Source organism: Phoenix dactylifera, chromosome 9, assembly GCF_009389715.1.
Source record: "Phoenix dactylifera cultivar Barhee BC4 chromosome 9, palm_55x_up_171113_PBpolish2nd_filt_p, whole genome shotgun sequence".
NCBI classification, from domain to species: domain Eukaryota; kingdom Viridiplantae; phylum Streptophyta; class Magnoliopsida; order Arecales; family Arecaceae; genus Phoenix; species Phoenix dactylifera.
This window is the reverse complement of record NC_052400.1, coordinates 22,292,950-22,315,402: the sequence shown is the minus strand read 5'-3', so window position 1 is coordinate 22,315,402 and position 22,453 is coordinate 22,292,950. Positions and strand designations below refer to the sequence as shown.

At 39.6% G+C, this 22,453-nt stretch overlaps 2 protein-coding genes across 10 annotated transcripts; both read right to left on the bottom strand.

Annotated features, from left to right (window-relative positions):
- Positions 1 to 1,350: 1,350 nt before the first annotated feature.
- On the bottom strand, positions 1,351 to 14,378 carry LOC103703866 (acyl-protein thioesterase 2). 9 transcript variants are annotated; one of them, XM_039130509.1, is made up of 10 exons: positions 14,234 to 14,378; positions 13,070 to 13,165; positions 12,825 to 12,939; positions 8,593 to 8,629; positions 8,347 to 8,428; positions 8,035 to 8,139; positions 6,786 to 6,936; positions 6,622 to 6,704; positions 1,821 to 1,914; positions 1,351 to 1,736 (listed from the first exon to the last, which is right to left on the bottom strand). In XM_039130509.1, the coding sequence occupies exons 2-10, from the start codon at positions 13,098 to 13,100 to the stop codon at positions 1,649 to 1,651; spliced, it is 786 nt and encodes a 261-aa protein (XP_038986437.1). In that variant the 5' UTR covers positions 13,101 to 13,165; positions 14,234 to 14,378; the 3' UTR covers positions 1,351 to 1,648. The 9 variants fall into 9 exon arrangements, with proteins under 9 accessions (XP_038986437.1, XP_008785169.1, XP_038986435.1 ...); XM_008786947.4 differs by having other exon boundaries at positions 8,347 to 8,416; positions 14,234 to 14,377; XM_039130507.1 differs by having other exon boundaries at positions 14,195 to 14,375.
- A 2,368-nt stretch (positions 14,379 to 16,746) lies between these two features.
- LOC103705442 (probable receptor-like protein kinase At5g20050) lies at positions 16,747 to 18,608 on the bottom strand. Its single transcript, XM_008789152.4, has one exon. The coding sequence runs from the start codon at positions 18,283 to 18,285 to the stop codon at positions 16,918 to 16,920; it is 1,368 nt and encodes a 455-aa protein (XP_008787374.1). The 5' UTR covers positions 18,286 to 18,608; the 3' UTR covers positions 16,747 to 16,917.
- Between the last annotated feature and the right edge of the window lie 3,845 nt (positions 18,609 to 22,453).

Here is a 22,453-nt window from a genome sequence, read left to right as displayed (position 1 = left end):
CTGCCTTTTCTCTCGTCAGGGTGCTGGTAGTTTTTCCTTTAAGGTTGCTATCTGTGTCTTCCACCAGAAGAGGAGGTACTCTTATTAATAAACTTGCCACTGTTTGTTGGTCTGAAATAAAAGCCTCTACCCCAATGGTAGATTGGAAACATCACGAGCCTCGAACGGTTGGTCCCACGACCCTTGCTCCGTGCACTCTGTGATGTGAGAATGATCTCCGAGAGTAACGCTTGTAGCTTGGGTTTGGATTCCTGGTGCTGGCTGATGCCTTGAGTTACTGAAAATCTAATAATCTAGCTGCGAGTTCCCCTTGATGTGTTTGAGCCAATATTCAAAATTAAATATAATATGTACGTTGTGGCAGCTAAAACCGTTCGTGCTTTTGGCATGAAATTGAATGTTTTTGTTTTTTTGGTCAGCAGATGCATCAATACTTTGCGAGATGCATACCCCGTAGGAAAGATTTTGGGTCGACCCTGTTGTAAGACAATTTGTTATAAAGTAAACTAGTCTTTTACAGGCTAGGCGTCCCCTCTCTAAAACGAGTGTTTCCGGATAATGGATTTGCTGTAGTAGATACCAGCCACCTTGGAACGTCGACGACACTCCTGTGCGTTGGGGACTCTACCTGGAGCAGCGAGGTGGAGTGTGCGTGTATGTATACATGTGTGTGTGTGTGTGTATATATATATATATATATATATATATATATAGGGCAAGTGGCCCTCCGGCTAATTGGTCAACTGACTCTTGGAAGTTGCTACGATACGTATGGCCCTCGCATATCTTTCGAGCAGCTAGTGGGTTCAGCAATTTGTTTGGCGAAAAGACTAAAATGTACATATAATCCGAACAAAGCGAACAGAGTGCTCCATTTGAACATCCTGAAAGGCCATGACACAATGTCCATGTGCGTGCAAGTGCTCAGACCCTGCACGGTAATAAAGTATTAATAAAAAAGAAACAGCTTAATTTTCGTCTAACCGCCTCCGAACATAAAAGCTTTGATAACACCATAAAGAGAATAAAGAATATGTTTTGCACAGTCATAAATAACCTGCAAGGATGATTTATGTGTGATGCATGTATTTAATGTAACTTTTCTGGTGAGAAAACAGAGATGAAGCTACTCTTTTTAATATTAATATCAATATTAATGTTATTATATTAATATTATTATTTTTATTATTATTGTTGCTGTTATTGTTATTATTATTTTTGTTTTATTGTTACCGCTGCCGCTGTTTCTGCTACTATTATTTATTACTGGCGTAAGCGGTGGCGTAACATCCAAGCCACAACAGAAAATATTGTACGAATAAATGCTAATCCAGTTCAAACAAACAAAAGTAAAGCTAAAATCTGAATCCATACACTAATCTCAGAAAGGGTAACTGAATTATGCAATGTTCAAAAGACACCAATACCAATGCCATCCAACTAATAATGTTTATGAGTGTGCATATGGACAAAGTTTGTAAATAAAATGCCGGACCAAAAGACGCTAGGATGATCGAATGCAGCTATATCATATGCCCCAAACACATCTCTAACAGTATCCATAATTTTATCTATTCATTACAGCTATAGGATATCTTTGCTTTCCCCACTCCACAATATTATCCAAAATCAAAGCTGAATACTCCAACTAGGAGCGAGATCCATCAAGCCCCAGTGTGGCGGTAAGCCACTTGCATACATCTTCCATCTCTTCAGGGATTGTGTAGTGACCAAGCCTGCAAAGTTTCGATTTCCTAAACATAAAAATGCAACCATGTTTGGCCGACAGAATCAAAGTAGTGCAAGAAACTGCCACATACCCATTGTAAGTTTTGAAAGTACAACTCTGAAAATTAGTAGATCTCAACACCTCAGCAGATTTCTCTCCATGTTTATAGAGCACAACTTCATCCCCTGCATTTATCCCCATCCAAAAAAAATAAAAATCATCAAGTAGGCTTGCATAATGCTCTTTACGTACAAAGTGAATCAAAGAACTTATGATTTACCAAGTCAATTATTTATTCTGGAAAGAGGAGTACAGCTTTCTAGCAGACCATCAAATTAGTTATGAACAAATGAGACTAAAATGCTACAGTTAAGTTTTTTTTTTGGTGGTTAAAAATTCCTGCCCACTCAAGTTTGAACCTGAGAACTCTCACTAGGAGAGGAAGAGTACCAGCTGGCTAACAGCTGAGCTACAGTTATGCTTTTTGAAGGATTTGAAAGTGAAATCATGATTTAAAAAGCTCCAGGGCTTACTTAAGGCTCCATTCATAGTTTTAATGCCTCAATGCTTAAGATGGATTATGATTCCTAGAGGATCATGCAACAATTATCTGCATCTGACCTAAGGCAGTAAGGACTAAGGAGTATTCCAGGACTCTGAAATTTATATTTAAGTAAAAGTGCCATCAGTTCCTTCTGCCAGTTAGAATGCATGTGGCTGTTAAAGATTTAAGATATTGTTAAGTTCTATTTAAGATTGATTTGCCATATTATGTTCTTAATCTAGATAAGTTTTCAGGTTTTGCTATAACAAATACATCTTTATGAATTTGGACTTTGGAGGATGTGAGATTCTTATTATGCATATAATCATAGAAATACCAGCTCAAAGAGAGTCTCCTCAGACTCCCTATGAGAGTCCAGTGACATTAGAAACCTTTTTAAATAGAGCTTTAGAGTGTTCAAGTCTTGAAGCAAGAAATCTAATTAGGGATGTCATGGTAATTGACAAGTTGGGAAATATAGCTGCTCTTATATAGTGTCAGGATTTTTTCTCACATATACAGCCAAGGAATATCAAATCTTGGGATTGTGCAGTCTTTAGGTAATCAGCACCGGACTTGGAGAAAGGCAGTGAGGTTTAAGAAGGACAAGGAGCAAAATACCTGGGGACCACAACACAGGACTCTAATTTCCAAATTTACATTACCACAACACAGGACTCTAATTTCCAAATTTACATTACCACAACACAGGACTCTAATTTCCAAATTTACATTCCTCAACTCTGGATTTTGGGTCGGCCTACATCATTAGTTTTAAGTTGTAATGGCCTAACTCCTTCAGTCCTGAAGGTTTCAGGATTACCCAAGGTAGACTTCTTTTCTGAGTGATACTTGGTGAATTGCATCCAGATATCTGGTTCAGGTGTCGAGGAAGCCTTTGCAGAGGGCTTTTGAAAGTCACAAATCTTAGCTTACTCTACGATGATTTTCTTGATTTTGTCAAACTTTCATTGAGACAAGGGGCATTGGACCATTAAACTTCAACTGGGCAAATCCTGCCCTTTGGCCTAAGATTTTATAAGACCTTCAAACCCAAAAAACATTGATTCTAAATATATGCATAAAATACATGATCAAAAGAGAAACAAAATTATTGCCAAACAATTAAAATTGCCTTTTACATGATCGAAAAGAATAATGTTAAATACTCCTAATCCTTCAAACCATGCCTTCTTTTTTCAAAAGAAAGATGGCCCATAATGCATCATATATTGGACTACTAAACCTTATGAAACACCACCTCTCAGCTGACCTTACAAAATCTAAGGTTCCCTAGATTTCAGAAAATAAAAACTAACCTAATTAAGATTGCAGCCTATTTTGGGAATGAGCAAGAGACATCTTAAAATGTGGTTTAGGCTTAACTTGGATTATGTTTAGTTATTTCCAATTTTTTGTTTACTTTCAGTTTATCTGCTTTTTTATTGAGCTTTAACGTTTTCTTCTTAAAAAAAGAATTATAGGCATAGCTACTTATTTCATACGTTTTCACAATTTTTACTGACCTTTAGCTATTCTAAGTTGGTTTGTAAGTCCTATTTTTTAGTGGGATTATTGCCTACAAGTCCTGCTTTGGGTTCTAGGTTGGGTGTGGAAGGTTCAAGTCATTACAATTGCTTTTTGCTTCAAACCGATAACCAATCGATTCTCATCTCCCTTGTTAAATAAGAATTCTTAGCAAGTCTTACTATGTCTTGGGTATAGAAGGGAAAGAAGAGGATACAATCAATTTTGGTATTAAATAATGATTTTTGCTCCTTTGTTCCTGTCCATCTCAGTTCTCTGTATCTAGCTCATCTATTCATTATTTATACACAAGCGGTGGCCTAAATCATGAAAATAATCGCTTTTAAGAGCATAAAATTATTCCCTACACCAATTTTGTGATAATTTGAATTTGGTAGCTTTTTAGCTATTATTGATTATGCAAGATGATTTTCAGATCCTATGATATTATAGATGTGATCAATCCTGAACTCTCTACATTGGCAGTGGAGGATGCAGGTTGGCGCGTTGATGGAGGTGGAGGGTGAGGGCAGGAGGTTGTAGGGTTGATTGTGGACAAAGTGACAGGAATGGGCATAAGGACAGATGATACTAGAGGGGGTATGGGGCCTAAGGTTTAACTTGTTGGAGGCACCAACAGCAGGCAAGGACAAGAGAAGACAATTGGCAGTTGGTGAGGGGTTAAGGAGAAGATGGGAGTGGAGAAGGAAAAATAAGGGTCACTTGGTTTGTAGTTCAACTTGTATTAAGCATTTTGTATATAATATTATGTACGTCTACTATATTATACTAATGTGCATATTATGTATATACTATATATTGGGTTGGGAAATTGCCAACTTGGGTTGAACCCAGCTCTGATCCAGTAAATATTTAGCTAATCAGATTGGGCTAGTTATCGAGTTGCCCATCTCAAAAAGATCATTTGATACAATATTAATCGGTCCAATCCTCAGACTAGCGTAGATACCAGAAGTAGATTAGTAGAATTTCAGTTTGGATGCTTCCTCGAAAATAGCTTTTCTACCTGATCAAAGTCAACACCATGGTAAGGAATGCTACACAAACACAGAGATGAGAATCAGACCTGGACATGTATCCAAGTTTTCAGCACAGCAAGACGGGAAAAAAAGAGATACAGGAATACATAGGATAAATTATAATTTTAACTTAATTATCAATTTAAACCTTTCAATATTGTTTGTTTAAATATTAAAAGAAACATTAAGAAGATATGGTTTGTTAAGGTTTTTCATATACATGTTCTTATTCAAACTTTCCAAATTATTTAAAGGATATAACAAAAATAACATTTTGTAAAATTATTTTAATCGCTCTATTCTTGGCAGATCGCTACGAAGAACGAATACTTCTAACACAAAAATGGAGGGTCAGGCTCATTTTCAGAAGAGTTCAACTCCCCGCCAATCTTTAAAAGTGGCCACCATATAACTTCATCAAGTATCCAAGTGTCTGATATGTATCCACGTTACATATTAGACATGGATTGTTGGAACACAACTTACAATATGATGTCCTATCATTGCAGAAGGTGCTCCTTATTACATAAACACAATTCATGATATTAATTCCACTTTCTATTGATCTCAATGATAGGTACTGATGAAGTTGATTTAATGTTTTTGGAGTATTCAAATTATCTTTTAGCATTAGCCTTTTAGTGTCATTTTGCTGTAATACATCAATATATGTTATTAAACTTTAAAGTTAACTTGAGATAAACATCTTCTACTTAATAGTTGGTTTCAGTGATGTCGATAGCCTCAAAGATTATTGTTCACAAATCAAAATTCCATCAATCGCTTATCATCTCTTGTTCTCCATCCTCCTTTCAAAAACAGTTGTTCGACTTGATTAAAATTAACAATTGCAGTAAGCAATGCTACTAAGAACTAAATAGATTTATTGTTACAAATATGATATTTCAGCATAGCAGTAGGATTCCTCATCAAACCCTTTCTATGATCTTGTTCTATCATAGGTAAATCTGTAGGAATTCTGAGTTTGAACCCTGCCTCATGAATTGCTTTTCTATTTGATCAAAATTAATCCTGGTGGCAAGCAATGCTGCAAATGGCCAAACTGATTACATCTCACGATATGATATCTTACCATAATAGTAGAGATCCATATGCATATTCCATCATTGAACCCGATTTATGATCCAAATTCCACTCTCTACTCATTTCAACAGTAAGAGCTGATGTATCTTTCCTTCAGCATTCAATATATTCATTAACATTAATTTTTGGTGTCAGTTTGCTAATGATACATAAATATCAGTATATCATCTATCCAATCTGAGATGGAAACTTTAGGCAATGTCAATGGCCTCAAAGATCAATGGGTATTACTTAGAAATTCTGTTCTCCGTCTATTATTTTTTGCCACCTCCCTGGCCTGAGAAATTTTTGCATTGCCACTGGCTACACTTATGCTATCAAACAATGACATAATCTTCCATCTCTTTAAGGCTCAACTATGAATTAATCAATCTAAAAGAATTTCCTTACATGGTGTTCCAAACAGTAGGCATGTAAGATAATCATGATTGTTACTTAATATAAGATCCATTTTCTGGGGTTTCATCTCAATATCATATCACACATCATTCCATAAGTTACTGACAAAAATTGGATATTCATTTCTTCTGCCTTTTTTCCATGATTTATCCTGCTTAGGGAAATAAAATATAACTAATAGGCAAATTAAAATAAAAAGCTTACTAGTTGATGTAAGTGGAGATATAGAAAACAGAATATAGTAGTTGTTTCTTTGTCTATGCTGTATGGATAAATACCTCTTCCATGACAAAGCAAAAGTGGCAAGGAGGCAGCTCTTCTTGCAGCTGCTTGAGAGCTTTCCACCTTGTTCTTCAAGCTCCTAGAAAACAGAAGAATGTCATTGCAGATGGGTTTTGTTTAGACTCAAATACAAATAATGGTGAGTGATGATAGGAGAGACCTGGAACATGGAAGCCAGCCACTTAGACCAACAATTGCACTTAAGTTGACAGGGTAAGGATTGCCATTTCCATATTTTCCATGAGCGAAACAAGTAGCAGAATAGAGTGCAGTAGCAGCACCCATGCTAAAACCACCAACACCAATCTTGACTGTAGCAACCAGCCCAAATAAGTCAGTAACTAATCCAAACACAAAAAGAGCAGAGCATCCAACAGACGTGATATTCATGGTCTATATTAACTTGAAACGCATCATACATATCAACACAGATTAGGGCTGAAATCAGATCGGTTATAAATTGGATACTAGTATATCCACATCCATATTTGTTTTGTTTGACAAATACAGATACGGATATAGATGTTAGTCGGATGGAAAAATTCATACCAAGGTTTGTTGTCTCAATACCAGACCCTGTATCAATGCCACACGAGCATTGTGTCGCTATGATATGGTACGGAATCTTTTCAGTATACCAAGTGTCGGTACGCCACTAGTACTGAGTACCGGTACCGAACCAGTACGGTACGCCCCGTACCATCTAGTTCGGGCCAACACAGCGAACTATATTCCTATCCATATTTATTTTAAATGGATACAAATCAGATATTGGAAGTATGGATAAAAATAGGAATATAAGTCAGATAATTAAACTTTATGACCATGAAATCAAAGCTATTACTAAGTAGAAAGTAAATCAAGTTAATAGCATATTAATGTGGTCATTTATTTTCATTAAAATTAATGAGTAATAAAATTAAATAGTACAAATACAATTGGATATTGGATATAGATCGGGTGGTTGTCTATCCATATCCATATCCATTTTTCTTTGATAGATACATATACGAATACATATATTAGTTGGATACTCAAATTTTTATCCATGTCCAGATAGATTTGGATACGAAAATAGATCTAGACGGATATTATCTGATCCACTTTCATCCTTAACACAAATGCACATGTTTGAAATTTTTTGAAGATTTTATGCAGACATACCAACCAAGGCTTCACATTCTTTTCTTTCATGAGGTTTGATGGTGTGACACCCTTTACGTTTCTATAACCTCCTTCTACACAGTTTATATCTGGTAAAGTAAGAGGTGCTTTCATTATGTGCAGTTTGCTGACCATTTAGCATGACTAATTAAAAGAAAAGATGACACCAATTCTGAACAAATTCAACGTATAAAAAAATACATAGCCTTAAAAAGATTCCAACAACTTTATCCTTGGAAACATACTATCAGCAGGCTCTGTTGATAATAGGTTTGCAACATGTGCAGCTGAAGCATCCATTCCCTCAACATCATCAGGTCCATCTTCCGATAGGTCCCCAACATCAAACCCTAAAAGTCAAGAGAAAAATAAAAGGATCCCCATCAAAATTACATCATAAGATCTTCAATAACACCTATAAGGCATTCTAATTATACGCACGTATAATAGAAGTGGTAAGTATATAGTTCAAGGTCAAATGAAGCATAGCCAGGAAGCTCACAATAATAATAAAATAAATTTTCAAGTATAAATCATATTCAAGCTAGTGAACTCACATGCAGTGCAAGGGAATCCACCAAAAACTGCTACAGGTCGAGTAGGTGCTGTTGGACATATCCACTTAATCTGCATAAGTGACTAAGTTAACGGAGGTCATGATAGAAACCCAACAAATGACAAAAATTACACAAGGATGTATGAGCTTCTTATGGTGAAAGATGAAGGGGGTTAGAGAGAAATGCTTAGGGCATCTTAGATTAACCTCATAAACAACTTAAGAATATCATATTTCCTATTCTTACATTGGGAAGAGGAAGGGTCTCCAAGAGTTGGGACCAGCTGCAGAAGAAAGAACCAAAATGCAACAATATCAGGAAGGAATTCATCAGAATTTTTTTCAAACTATATGGATTGTACAACTGAATGAGAAATAGATATCTGAGTTTGTCAAAGAAAGCTCTATGAATGATAATGTACCTGTCAAAGCTTTTTCGTAAAAAGTAAAATAACACAATAGTAAACACAATCCATGTCAGTCACCTTAAAGAAAGCATGAGGATGCATTTTTTATGCACCTTATGAGAATACAGGGTTTGTTGCAAATGTTTTTCACAGACCCCAAGATAGAATACAGAACATACAAATGAGATTAGATAGTCCTTTTACGCATTTTTTCTTTATTGGTTCCCAGTATTTTAGTTTAGATCAAGGTCCGCCGAACCGGCACCGGAACCCATACTAGTCAGCACCCAGTACGGCTCAGTACGGTTTGGTACTGTACCAGGGCTGGTATGGGTAGGGCATGCCGGAGGCTCTCTCCGTTACTTTTCCTTCCCAAACAATCAAAAAATCGCCAATTCAGCAGCTCAAAGAAAGATCCAAGCCTAAATCGGGTGTGCTTCCTCTCTCTCCTATCTCATTTTCTCAATTTTTTGGGAGATTGAAAAAATAACTCGAAAATTGCAAAATAAAGAAAGATCAAGCGAGAATTTTCGATTTGGGTTTGATTTTATTATATGTTGTAGATCTATGGATGATCTACATAATGACATAAAAATGTTTAATTTTTAAATTATATATAATTTTTAAAATTAAAAATATTTTTTTGGATTAAAAATATATTAATTTTTTAAAATTAAAAAAAATAAAAAAAAATGTAAAATCAGAAACATATTTAGGGGCATGCAACCTACTCTCCATAAAAATTTGGTATCCATTCATTCAAGTTTTGATGCGATCATGCGCACAGTTGCCCAAACCTAAATTTGAAAAAAAAATGAGAAATAAGTAGCTTTTGATAAATGCCCAAGAGTTTAGAAAAATATATGTAGCATCCATTGTTGGGTTTTACATAAATCTGAGTTGAAATTAATTTTTTGAAATATTAATATTTAAATAGTAGTTTTAAATTTGAAAAATAATTAAAAATATATGGAGGATCCTCTCCAAGGGCTAGCTATCCGAATTCTCTTCCAGACAGTCTTCTCGAGTGGCTGTGAGCGCAACTGGTCCACTTTCGCCCTCATCCACAACAAGCAGAGGAACCGTTTGACACAGAAGCGCCTCAACGACCTTGTATATATTCATTACAATCTAAGGTAGAGGCTGAAATGTATTCAAGAAGAAAGTAGAGCTCAAGTACACAAATCCAATCCATAGTGTTTTCGTTGATGATGACGATGATCTTATGATCGGATGGCTTGTGGGCCAGCAATAGGAGCTGGAGCTTTATGAACGAGGATCGCCTCCACGATCGGCCAGTTTTATAGGCAGCAAGGCTAGGGTCGATGCAGGGCAATGGGTTGAGCGCAATATTCCACGTATCCTTCCAGCTGATCAGCCACAGCCACAAAAGAGCCAGTCACCACATAATTTCTTGTCTGAGACATTCTCTCAGAGATATTGAGAGAGGCTTAGACGAGGCCATTATGCGACTCGGTCGACTTGGTCAAGAGGGCGATATACATCCTCCCAATATAGCCAGACAGAAAGGGGCACAAAAGGTAAGAAAACAGCTACCCAGCACACTAAACAAGAAAAGCAAGACACATGCAGCCCCAATGGAGAGTGTTGAGCGGTTAGCCCACTCAAATTCAAAGACCAGGAGTAGCAGTTCTGGTGGTCATGGATCTGTTGGCCAGAAAGGGAGTGAAGGACAAAAAACCACCGTTTATGAGACAACCGCAGGATAGTCTTCGATTCACCGGTGAGCTAGTTCATGCATGTTACACAGGATAGGGACCACGATGCACAATCTGATAGAGCCCGCGAAGATACGATTGCACATAGAAGACGGGCTCCTCGAGGTCATTCTGGAGGACATGATGCAACTGCAGATGATCTCGTACATGGAGTAGGATCCATAGACATATCCAGTTCCGAATCGTATACTATATCCTATTATCCACAGCCACAAGCAACCTATGATTCATATGGATACGGAAATGGATATGGTGTGTCTAAGGCATCTTCCGGTGGCTACTATCCTACACAGCTCGGAGTATCTCATGAGTTGAATTTTGCTGCCGGCTCCTCTACAGCCGTATTATCAGCGAGAGGACAGCTCTTAGAGCTAGAGCTTCGGCGAGAAGTTCAAGAGTGTTTATAACTCGGTGCACATTTTTTTATGGGATAAACATACAAGACTACAACGCCGATTAATTAGAGAAGTGGGTTGATATGCCTCCTGACTATGCTGATGATCTAGATATCTATGAAAGTCATCGCTACTCGACCCAATTTTAGATATCGGTACGTATGTTGTACTTTAAATGTATGTAATTGATTGTATTATTTTATAATTTTTATGTCACTACTTGATTTGAAAATATTTTATATTGTTTCTTGTAGCATGCAACATCTCACTAATCATTTTATAATTTATATTATTTTAAAATAATAAGATGCATTATTTAGGTTAAATCGGTATCATAGAAGCATCAAAAAATATCAAGAAAACACACAAAAAATATTAAATTAGATTTAAAATCTATGAAAAAGTTCAAAAAAAAGTAATTACCAATTAAATATTACAAAAAACTCTCCCCCCAAAAACATGGGCGTGCCGGCACGCGCTACCCATGCCGGCACGCGCTACCCATGCCGGCCCCAATACGGTATCGAACCAGTACCGAACCGCACCGATTGCCGACCAGTACGAATCTCGGTACCAGTTCGGCAGACCTTGGAGCTAACACATTGAGCTTATAATTTAGCTATAATCTTCTATTTGGATAGTTAGTCTTTCGCAGTTTTAAAACCCTTAAGTATATCGAGAGATATGTGTGAAGTCATGCCTTTTATGTGTTAAAAATTCAATTTGACTTGGAATGAAATTCTTCTCTTCAAGGAAATTATAATATGTATGATAAATAATAAATAGCTTGAAGTAAGAAATTATAACTTGAAATATACATATCTATGGATACGAAGATTCTGAAGTCAAGAATTATCATGTCACTAAAACTAAAAGAACTATTGACAGTAATTCAGGAAAAGAATACTCCATTATACAAGAGGTACAAGCATAACAGTTAGTTAAACAAAACTTTGTAATGACACCAAGCACTGATGTTCATAAGCTTATTTGTTCAAATCATAGTGTATTAATGTACAAGTTAAACAAATTGATATTTGCGATTCATCAATGTGCAAAAAGGTGTTTGAGAGACAGCAAGGTGAAACGGAAAGCAAAACACTAAACAAAGTACTAAAATTTCTCATAATGTCTAATGTGTTGCTAGAACCTAGAAAAAGTACCAAAACAAATGAAAAATCTGATATGCCAGTTACAGCACAAGCTACTAACTTAATGGTCCCAGAATCTAGCCATCGAACAAGTCTGGTCGATGAATGACCAACCCTGGCCCACCAATAAAAGAAAAGGAAAAAAATTGAGAAAGAAAATGAGTTTTAGTATTTCGTATTATATTCATAATTTTATTGCCCTCTTCTTGTTGAACCAATTAGAATGGAGGCCTCATATGAACCAGAAGTAGTTTCCATACAGTAAAACATGATTCCTTATGTAATGGCAATAGGGCATCCACATTACCCAACTTCTATTCCCTCTTTAGGCATTGAAAGGAAAAACAGGCATATGCTTTAGAGAGCAATAATAAGACATGCTAAGCATCTGAGTGAATGCAATACCAGGTACAATTTCTTGGAACAAGAAAATGAAAAACATGATAATCATCGAAAGCAAAGCTTAGAATAAAGCTAAATACACAATGATTCAAAACATTTTTTAGCAGCCACCTAATCTAGACAGAGGAGTGCTGATGTGTATGCCCAGCCAAGTTTTGTGTCACACAGCTTGCATAAGACAATCGCTGCCAATGAAGACTATACTCCTATCAGGATGTGAGATTGAAACTACACACAGCTAAGGCACTCATGTGATGCAATCTAATGTCTCAAATTATAAAGCAAAAGATTTCTACAGTCATTACCAAAAGCATGAAAGCCACAGTAGTCACCAAGTCACCTAAATTAAAGACAATGGTATTAATAATGAAAGAGCAATAAATACCTCGCTCCATTGTCACCTAGGCCATGAAGCCACACTATAGTGGCCTGGTGCCTTCCTTTGGGTCTGACCACATGGGTCCTCCCATACTCAAAAGGCCTTGCAGCAGTCTTAGCACCTGCACTAACCAATTTCAATGCACTAAACCACCGAAATCATTAAATACATCCCACTCACTACAACCACTGACCCACAAAACAAATCAAAAAGCAATTGACTAATAGTGAACAAAAGGCAATGAACCAAACCAGAAGCAAGCGAGCTGCTCCCGTAGCTCATCTTGAGGGCACGAAAAGCAGCCCTCAAGATCCCAGCAGCCCTTGGCTAACTGCAACCAACTCTCCCTGCACAAGGAAACACATGAATCGGCATCTCCACTAGCATGTCTATATACACCAGCTAAGAGCTGTAAAGGACAAAAGACTCTCAATAAGGAAAGAAAATGAAGGGGGAAAGAAAGAACAGAAGAACTATGGACAGAGATAATGATATACATGCATGCTATGTAGAGCCAATAAGACACTAAGGGGGAGTAGAGTGAAAGAAAGCAACTTTTGATTCTTCAGATTTAGTTTCAGGAATCAATGCTCTTGGGAAGCAAGGATGAGCAAAAGCATCAAAGAAAAGCATCAACCCAACAATGTTTGGAACAACGAGCCATCAGATAGTTATTTATTTTCCGTTTTATAGATGGCTAACCAAGAACCATCGGACGATTTAAAGTGCACCATGACAGCATTAATAAAGATCAGAAACACATTAAAAGCATCAACCCAAGAATACCCGAAACAGCGACCTATCAGATCGTTATTTCTTGTTTGTACTATAGATAGGTACCCAAGAATCATAAGATGGTGTAAACCGCAATACCATTAAAAAAGATCATAAATTTACATTACCGCCGTCGGCGAGACGCATCAAATCAAGAATTTTTGAATAAAAGATTACCGGCTTGCCATTTCTTGATCTCAGACGTGATTTAGAATACAACCCGAGGGCATCTACGAAGATCAAAAATTTAAATTGAAAGCGACGACATTTCGAACAAAAACCATCGGATTGCTATTTCTTGATCATAAGAAGGGTATGCAAGAATCGGAACATGATCTCAGAAAGAGAACAGCAGCACCGAAAAAAATCATAAATTTACATCATCAAGACACGATTTTTATGGAAAAAAAAAAAAATCGGATTGCCATTTCTTTCTCGTTTAATAATGCGCACCCAAGAACCACAGCGCGCTTCGAAGCAGACCATCGAAAATAAAGATCTAAGAGAGAAGAAGAATAGAAGATTATATTTTTTAAAAAAAGGTAAAAGAACACCCCCTTCCTTTTATTTATCGTTTTCCTTTCAGAAACTAGGGTGCAAACCTGAGATTGAGGAAAAAAACCAAAAGCATACGATCTTTCCTTTGATTCGTTTGAATGTTGCCCCTCCTATACCCTCAATCGCTCTTGATGATTTGGTCCGCGTTCGACAGGTGGTGGTGGGGAGAGAGAGAAGATATTGGGAATGGGGCAGAAGCGCCGCGCCGCCCATCATGACAGGGTTGAAAGTATCGAAGATCACATGACCGACCGGATCCTCACAGTAGCCTGGCGCCCGTCCGGACCAATCTGCCCACAAGATCTCTTTCTTATTCCGCGACTGCCCCTTGCCTCGATTCCCTGTTATTTATTTACAGGACAACCCCCAACCTCCAACTTCCACCATAGTTAGTCAGACCCAAACTTGGACTCGAGAAATGCAACCATCCGGTATGTACGGCTCTTAGAGTATGCAAGTTGGCTCCATCTCGGATTACTTGGCTTGACACCAACTGACTTGATGCCGGGAATTATTAGCTTGTCAGTTTTTCTTTTATATGTTACCAATATATTGGCTTGAAGATTAGAATACAGATGGATGATGGGCTGGGGGCTGAATCGCTGATGTACAAAATGTAATGCTTTCGTCTTGAAGGGAAGGATCAAATGCTATGTTTTGGAGTTCAAAATTGACACATCATAAAAGTGGGTGTCCTTTTTTTATGTTGTTTTTAATAGGGTAAATGTGTCGTTGAGTCAGCTTTTGACGAAAGATACCCAAAGTATGTTGGTGTGCGTGAAGTTACCTGGTAACTGTCATTTCTCTAATGCTTTCTCCCACGCAGCTCGTAGTTCGTATCAGTTCAGTGTTAGACGTATAGAAATGGGTGAGCAGCACCTGGATAAATAAAAAATCACCTCAACAAATAAATGCCACGTAATCATTTAATGTCATGCTTGGCATTATGCTACGTGAAACAAAAAATCTGGCCCAAAGAGGCCTTAAGGCAAAATTAACTTTCAGAAATTTTACATAGGAAGCGAAACTCATGGCCATTGGAGTCATTTCCTTAAAGAAGGCCAGATGGTGATCACATTATCGTAAAAGGGAGATACCTTTTTATCAAATTCTCCTTTGCATGCAGCTTTCTGAAAGAATTATAGGCCTGACCCTACAGAGCAAATTAAAAACCATGCAAACTATTTAAGTCAATCCTCCTTAGTTTTCCCCCCTGCAAGAACTACATGAAAGCATTTGCACCCCATTTACTTTGTCAACTCGTCCTTTACTAACGGAGTTTGGCTCGCGCTAGCCTCCCATTTCGATTGATTATGTGTGGAGATGCTGGTGGGCAGCAACATCAGACCATTCAAAATAAAAAGTACGGTTTTACGTATGTAACAATCAAGCAACTTGTGTCCATCTTATTTTTTAACGCCGGAAGCGAACAAATTGCCAACGGCAGCCGCCATCAATGTGGTAATTATAGTTAGATTGTTAGAAGAAAATAAACATGGTTTTTTTCTTCTTCTTTTTTGCAGGTGCTTTGAGAGAATATCTTATTTCTTTCCTATATAAGTTCTTCTTTGAAAAAACAAATCTCTTCATCTTCGCCCTATAGTTGTCCAAGATCCAGCCTAAAGAAACAATAATTATTGCTAGTTGGACAACCAAGATAGGCATGTCATAGATGTTAAATTCCTCCAATTATCTAATGCTAAGCTTCAGATTAAACGTTGAAAAATTTTAATTGAGCTTACTTCATGGGATCTGCACCAATCAAGAATTAATTGGCACTTTTTAAGAGCATCCGAGGCTCTTCACCTACAGGGAAGAGCAAGTCACCACCCATTTCCGCTCTTCTTTTGTGTTTTTCATAGAATTTATTAAATATCTATTTTGTGAAAAAAGACTATAGTACAGAGAAGAAGAAGAAGAATAAAGGGTTTGCAATTAGTTAATCTAACAGGCACTTGTGATATGATTCACCAGGAACAATGTTAATGGGTCAACGTTAATATCACATGAAGTTGTATTTATTACTATAGGGCTGATAGGTTCATAAAATTTGAAGGATTGAGTTCTTTTGTTAGAACTTCGAATTCTCATTCTCGTAGATCATCATGGGCATTCCTCAAGTAGACGTGGTCTTAACAGGGAAAATGGCGATAAGAAAATCCATTGACTCTGGTTTAAGATCCCCACAGCTGAATTGTGGACATAAGGGTGATCTAATGGGGCTAATCCTCCAATCCCTGACCTATATCTATCCCACCCCATCCAGGCCGGACCGGGCCGCGGCTTGCAAAATCGAAGCATGGTAGGATTGAAAGTCGAAGCAAGGTCGATACCCTGCAAGATCAAAAGCCCGTATTCCTTGTCTAAAACGGCAATGGCCATGCTATTAAGGTTTGGCGGTGACAAGATGCTCAACATGACACCTTTGGTATGGTGATCAAGTTTACTCCATGCCAAGATAGTGTTAATGCGGTATATGCACCTCTTTGTTATGTGTTAAGACAACCGGATTTAGATCGAATGGTCGCATCAAGTAGGTAAGCATTTTATCAAAGAGTAATAAATAAACCTGGTGGAGATTACCCACAAATAAATGTTAAGCCCAAAAACACTTCCCCTAAATATTCTTCCAATCCCACCAAATCCATGGAGAGGGAAAAAGGAGAAAAAGAAAAAGAGATCTCTGACGAACTAGTCAATTAACAGGAAAAGGAAGCAATTCAGGACAATCTTTAATCAAGTTTTGACTGGCCAAATTAAAATGGCGTCATCGACCGGATAGAGCTGACATAGCCAACGAGCAGGTCGACGATGACGTTGGGTGCTTGCTCTCCGACGGGCACGCCTGTGAAGCAGCCCCAGCAGCAGCGCGAAGTCCGAAGCGGCCGTCGTCGGAGTTGAGTTGGTCGATCGCCAGGAGGTCTACAACGATCATCTGCGTCTCTGGTGGGACGTCGACGGCCATCCTACCCTCGAGCATGTCGACCGCCCGCGCCATGCTCGGCCTCAGCTTAGCCTTCTCCTGGATGCACCAGAGTGCCACGTCGACCAAAGTCCTCACCTGCTTCTCCTCCACTCCACCTCCTTCCCCCCTCAACCTCTCATCCACCACCTCCATGATCCTCCCTTCCCGCACCTTCTCGGCCACAATTCTCGGGAAGTATGACCACTTCCGCTGAGATCTATCGCCATCTCCGACAAGACAAACATTCCGACGCCCTCCCACGAGCTCCAGAAGCACCATCCCGTAGCTATATATATCGGACTTCTCCGATATCCCATTCTCTAAGAGCCACTCTGGGGCCAAGTAGCCTCTAGTCCCTCGGACTGTCGTCACAACCCGGCTCTGATCCTTGCTCATCAGCTTTGACAGGCCAAAGTCCGATACGACCGCCCGGAAGCTCTCATCGAGCAGAATGTTCTCCGGCTTGATATCGAGGTGCAGTACCCGCGACCGGCAATCGTGGTGAAGGTATGCAAGGGCCTTGGCGACATCGATTGCAACCTGGTACCTCAACGCCCACGGTAGGCATCGGCAGCGACTGCACTCCTCCCTTGAAAAAATCCAGTTTTCCAGCGATCCATTGTGGATGAACTCGTAGACGAGGAAGTATGGCCCGCCGGGGATGAGGCAGTAGCCAAGAAGGCGTACGAGGTTCACGTGCTGGATGCTGGCGATCGCTGCGATCTCGGATCGGAACTCCTTGTCCCCATGCTCGGTGCCCTCGATCCTCTTGACGGCGATGGCCGTGCCATCGTCCAGGATCCCCTTGAAGACCGACGCCGAGGAGCCACGTCCGAGCAACGCCTGGAAGTTGTCGGTGGCGGCCTCGAGTGTTCTGTAGGAAAACTTTCTGGGTAGCCCTGCAACCTTTTGGAGGAAGCTATATTCGAGGCGGAGCTCTTCGCCCACGACGACCGAGCGCCTCACCGGCGCCGACTTCCTCCTCTGATTTATGATTGCGTGGTGTACAAACAACCATACGGCGATCACGACGACCACGGCAAAGGCGATGGCTACGACAGTGAAGAGGGTTTTGGATAACATTCCGAGGAATGAGAAGAGGAGTATGAGCGCGAGTAGGAGGACGGTGGTTGCAATGCAAACAACAACCGCGGCTTTTTTGGCCTCCATAGGAGGGAGGGAGGGAGGTTCACCACAGGAGAATATAGGGGAAAGGAACGGATTTCCTTCTTATTACAATGCTGATCATCTGAGCGTTTTGGAGAAGGAAATAGGTCTACAGCTGGATTATGGCGCCTTTTGCTTCTGTTTGCTTGCAGCGAAGGGGAATTGCATGTTTGCTTTGACTGAATATTTAAACGCAACGGTCGAATTATGAAGTGCCAGCTCGCGTGGATTTGGATTTTAGAATGGAAAGAGCAGGAACAAGAAAGGTTTATCTGACTGGGTTTGTGCTCGCCTGCCGTGCTGACTATTTAGTTTAATGGAGTCGGACCTTTTCAATGGGAACATTTCCAAGTACAAGATATAGGCATCGTCACATGTTCGCCATCTAATCTTAGCTGTGGCAAAGTTTTGCTGATTAAAGATACGACTCGAAGCATGGCAGTATGACCTCAGACATTAAATTACGAATCAGCGTCGCCTACGCCTTACAACCATGTTACTTTTCATTCTAATGACACTGCGATGCCAGAAAATCCAGCAGTACATTTGATTTTGTTAGAATTATGACCATGAGTCCATGATCGATATTTCAGGTACTAGATATCCACCTGACACAATAGGTTGGAGCGGAGTTAATGCAGCTGTGGCTTATTTGGAGTTTGACTTGCATAAGTTTTTGTTTTTGAATGGTAAGCAACTATTGCTAAAATTTTCCACAAAGGGAGTAGATAAAGCTAGATGTCCCCATCTATGGCATGGAGATCAGGCTTTTTTTTTTTTTTACCGTAGGCAAGGAATTACTTGAGGGACAAACAATAGGACTGTTAACTAATTCATTATGCCTGCAAATATATTAAATCAATGAAGATGACTTGTTAGGATATGATGAGTGAGAACTAAATTATTGTAAGTTGATAGGTCCTGCTACGATTGAAATTTGATCACCAACTAAAAAAATATCCAATCACTTGGAAAGAAAATTCGCTATCCCTAAAATTGCAGCAGAATATTTATTTCCTAAGAAACATCAAGACTATCATTATAGCGAAAGCAATCCGTGTACAGCATGTTTCCAGGCTGCGACCTTGACCTCAGCTGTTAGATAGAACAAAGAGGAAAAAGCTTTTCTGGAAGGTCTCCGCTTCAGTTCCTAGAATCACATGACAGCCGTGCAAAATACAAATGCTCGTATATTAGCGAGAGTACGTAGTTTTGCTTCGGAGTAACAGGACCTGAAGAATTTGGAGCAATTGCACGATCATGATGTTTTCATGAAAATAAATTATCAAAACTTGCTAATTATTGGCATCTGGATTTGTTGTGAGAAACGTGGCTTCGCATTCACAATGATGTAGAGGATGATTGAGGAATAGGATTTACAAAAAATCTGGGGTTCGTGATCTTTCGGTCCATAACTAGCAGTTCAAAACCTTCAAACCAGTTAATTAGAACCTGCAGGGACTTCAATTCACCAACTCAGATTCCTGCACGCCGATCAAGCACCACAGATTTATTGAAAGATCACAGGAGGAGGAGGCCTCATTCGCACATTCCATTTACTATCGTTAGGCGAACTCGCTCGAACTACTAATTAAGTCCTAATATTTCCTAACACAAGTTTTTCTTCTCGATTTTCATCTTAACGCACACATCTCGAAAGTCGGCACACGATATAAAGAGGTAGGGGGACGGGGGCTCCCCTGCCTCACCCCTACTGCATGCATGTCAACGAAAACCACGCGTCATGAAGCTTGGACTGATGGCATAGGCCAAAACCCATTGGATCCGGCGGTGAAAGAATCCACATGGTCGCATAAGCTACTCGATATAGTCCCAGCATGCAGAGTCATGCCATGAGACCCCAGTGTCGAGAACGCGAGGCCTTCTGTGCCAGGAGGAGGTTGTATCCATGATCGATGGAAGGAAACCACCTGTCACAAAAGATGGATATGAAAGAAGGCGATTTACAGGTGTTCTGGCAATTATTTTATAAGATACAATGCAAAAAGTAATCAGGCGCGCGGTAGGATGCTGCTTCGGCGGGAGTCTCCCCCGATGCAAGCACGGGTGAAGGAAGTGCCGGACGGCTCCGCGTCAAGTCTGCTTTGAATAATAATAGGCCAATATGCTCGATAGGAGAGTGCGCCTTGGTCCGGGCCCCGCGCTTTTTCCTCGTGGGTGACAGGTCGGGACTTGACATGCTGGTCGACGACCGCACCAGCGGCAGGTCCGTCGTTCCTCTTGTCTGCGAAGATGCGCGCCTGGATCGGAAAATAGTCATAGAGCGCCGAGCAAATGCCTGCTTCATCATCTACAGTTGATCCATTTGGCTATCCGAGGGCACGGATCCGATTCGCTTGTTGGCGAAGGACATCAATAAAGCGGTGAGAAGGAGAAAACGACGATGGGAGGGGATAGAGAATACAGAGAACAGAAAAACAAAGGCCAGCTGTGGAGGATACACAAAATCTGAAAAACAAAGACACAGTTATATTGATAAATCTTTTTTTTTTTTTTGTATATCTCTAGAACACATAACAGAGTACTCTTAAATAGACTAGGTGACTTGACAAGGAAGTAAACACGGTCTACACTTGCCCTATTTTTTCTCTAACAAACACAAATAGCCCTACATCATAGCATTAGTTAAAACTGTCCTACATACTAGCAAACATGCCCAACATCCTAGCAACAAACTAGAGAGATTCTGACTTATTCAAAAAATAAAATACAATTGATTATTCTCTTCAGTACAGGTTTGAATTATTTCCAACAGACGCTAGGAGTCTTACGTAAATGCTGGCGCTCGTTGGAGTTGAGGCCTCCCAAATTGGCCCCTTGAGTCTGAAGTCGAAGGATCCGCTGGCCGAGACAAAGGATGTTGTTACCGACTGTTCGACGATTCCATTTTTCGAGGGCTGCCCGAGTGCGGCGAAACATGCAGCTGGGTTATTCCATGGGACGGGGATTGCATCCTTCGCGCGTGAATCCACCATAAGATCTCACGACAATTGCTTTAAAATACGTGCAAATGGATGAATAAAAAAAAGTCTAGAATGCCTTGAGATATGAGCAAAGCACGACTAACAGTTAATATCGTAAAAGAAGATCAATTGTCCTTTTGCACGAAGATATAGCCCGAACCCTATTCAATGAGCAGGAGAGCCTCACTATGGAATTCGCCAACCAATATACACCACCCGATAGGACTCATACCGCTCTATGCTTTGGAACACACATACCTAGAAGAGCAAGAGACAATGATCCGATGATAAGCAGAGAAAGGTATTGGACTTCGTAGACATGGTGGCATTGGATCCATATACCGATGAAAAAGATCCGATCAATGCACTCCCAAACCAACACCCGAGGTCATTGAGTACATTAGCTGAAATACAATCATGGATCTCTTGGACCTTGGAAGTCATTCGAAAAAACTTCCCTCCCCATTTTTTTTAGCAACTGTGATGCACAATTCAATCACTGATGACCATCTTCGATAAGTCTATACAAGTCTTGTATCTTTCGAACAAAAGAAGGATTCACCTTTCTTCATGTGAATCACAATCAAGTCTCACAACAGAGCCACCTCAAGATCTATGCAAATGGATGAATGAAGAAATCCAAAATGCTTTAAGATCTACACATGGCACGATCCTTGTGAAATAAGATCAACCATTCTTTCGTGCAAAAGATATAACCCGAACCCCTCGATGACAGTGCTCCTGCGGCTTAAACCAGCCTCATCTGGCCCCATTCTCTCCATCTTTGCCGCCTCAAAGTCATGCTGCCGTTCCTCCATCACTCCCTCCCATGTTGCTCTCTGGCTCCCAAGTTCTATCAAAATTTTAACTACCTCTTATTCTTAGATTTCTTATTTTCTGATTTTTATCACAGTAGCAGATTCTTTTTAAGTACTCGGATAGCAAAGCTCCAACTGCAGACAGAATTCAAAGAATTAAACAGAGCTGTCATGCCACGTATGAAGTGGCAATTCAACCAACATATTTTGTCGATGAGAAATAGAAACCAACTATTGATATGCGAGGTGTTATGCTCCCACCGCATCTTGTGACACAATATTTCCAAGCCAGTGAATTATATGTTGTTGTGACTCGAGCAGCCTTTGGACATCATTCGTTGCCCCGCCCATTCAGCCATCCATCAACAC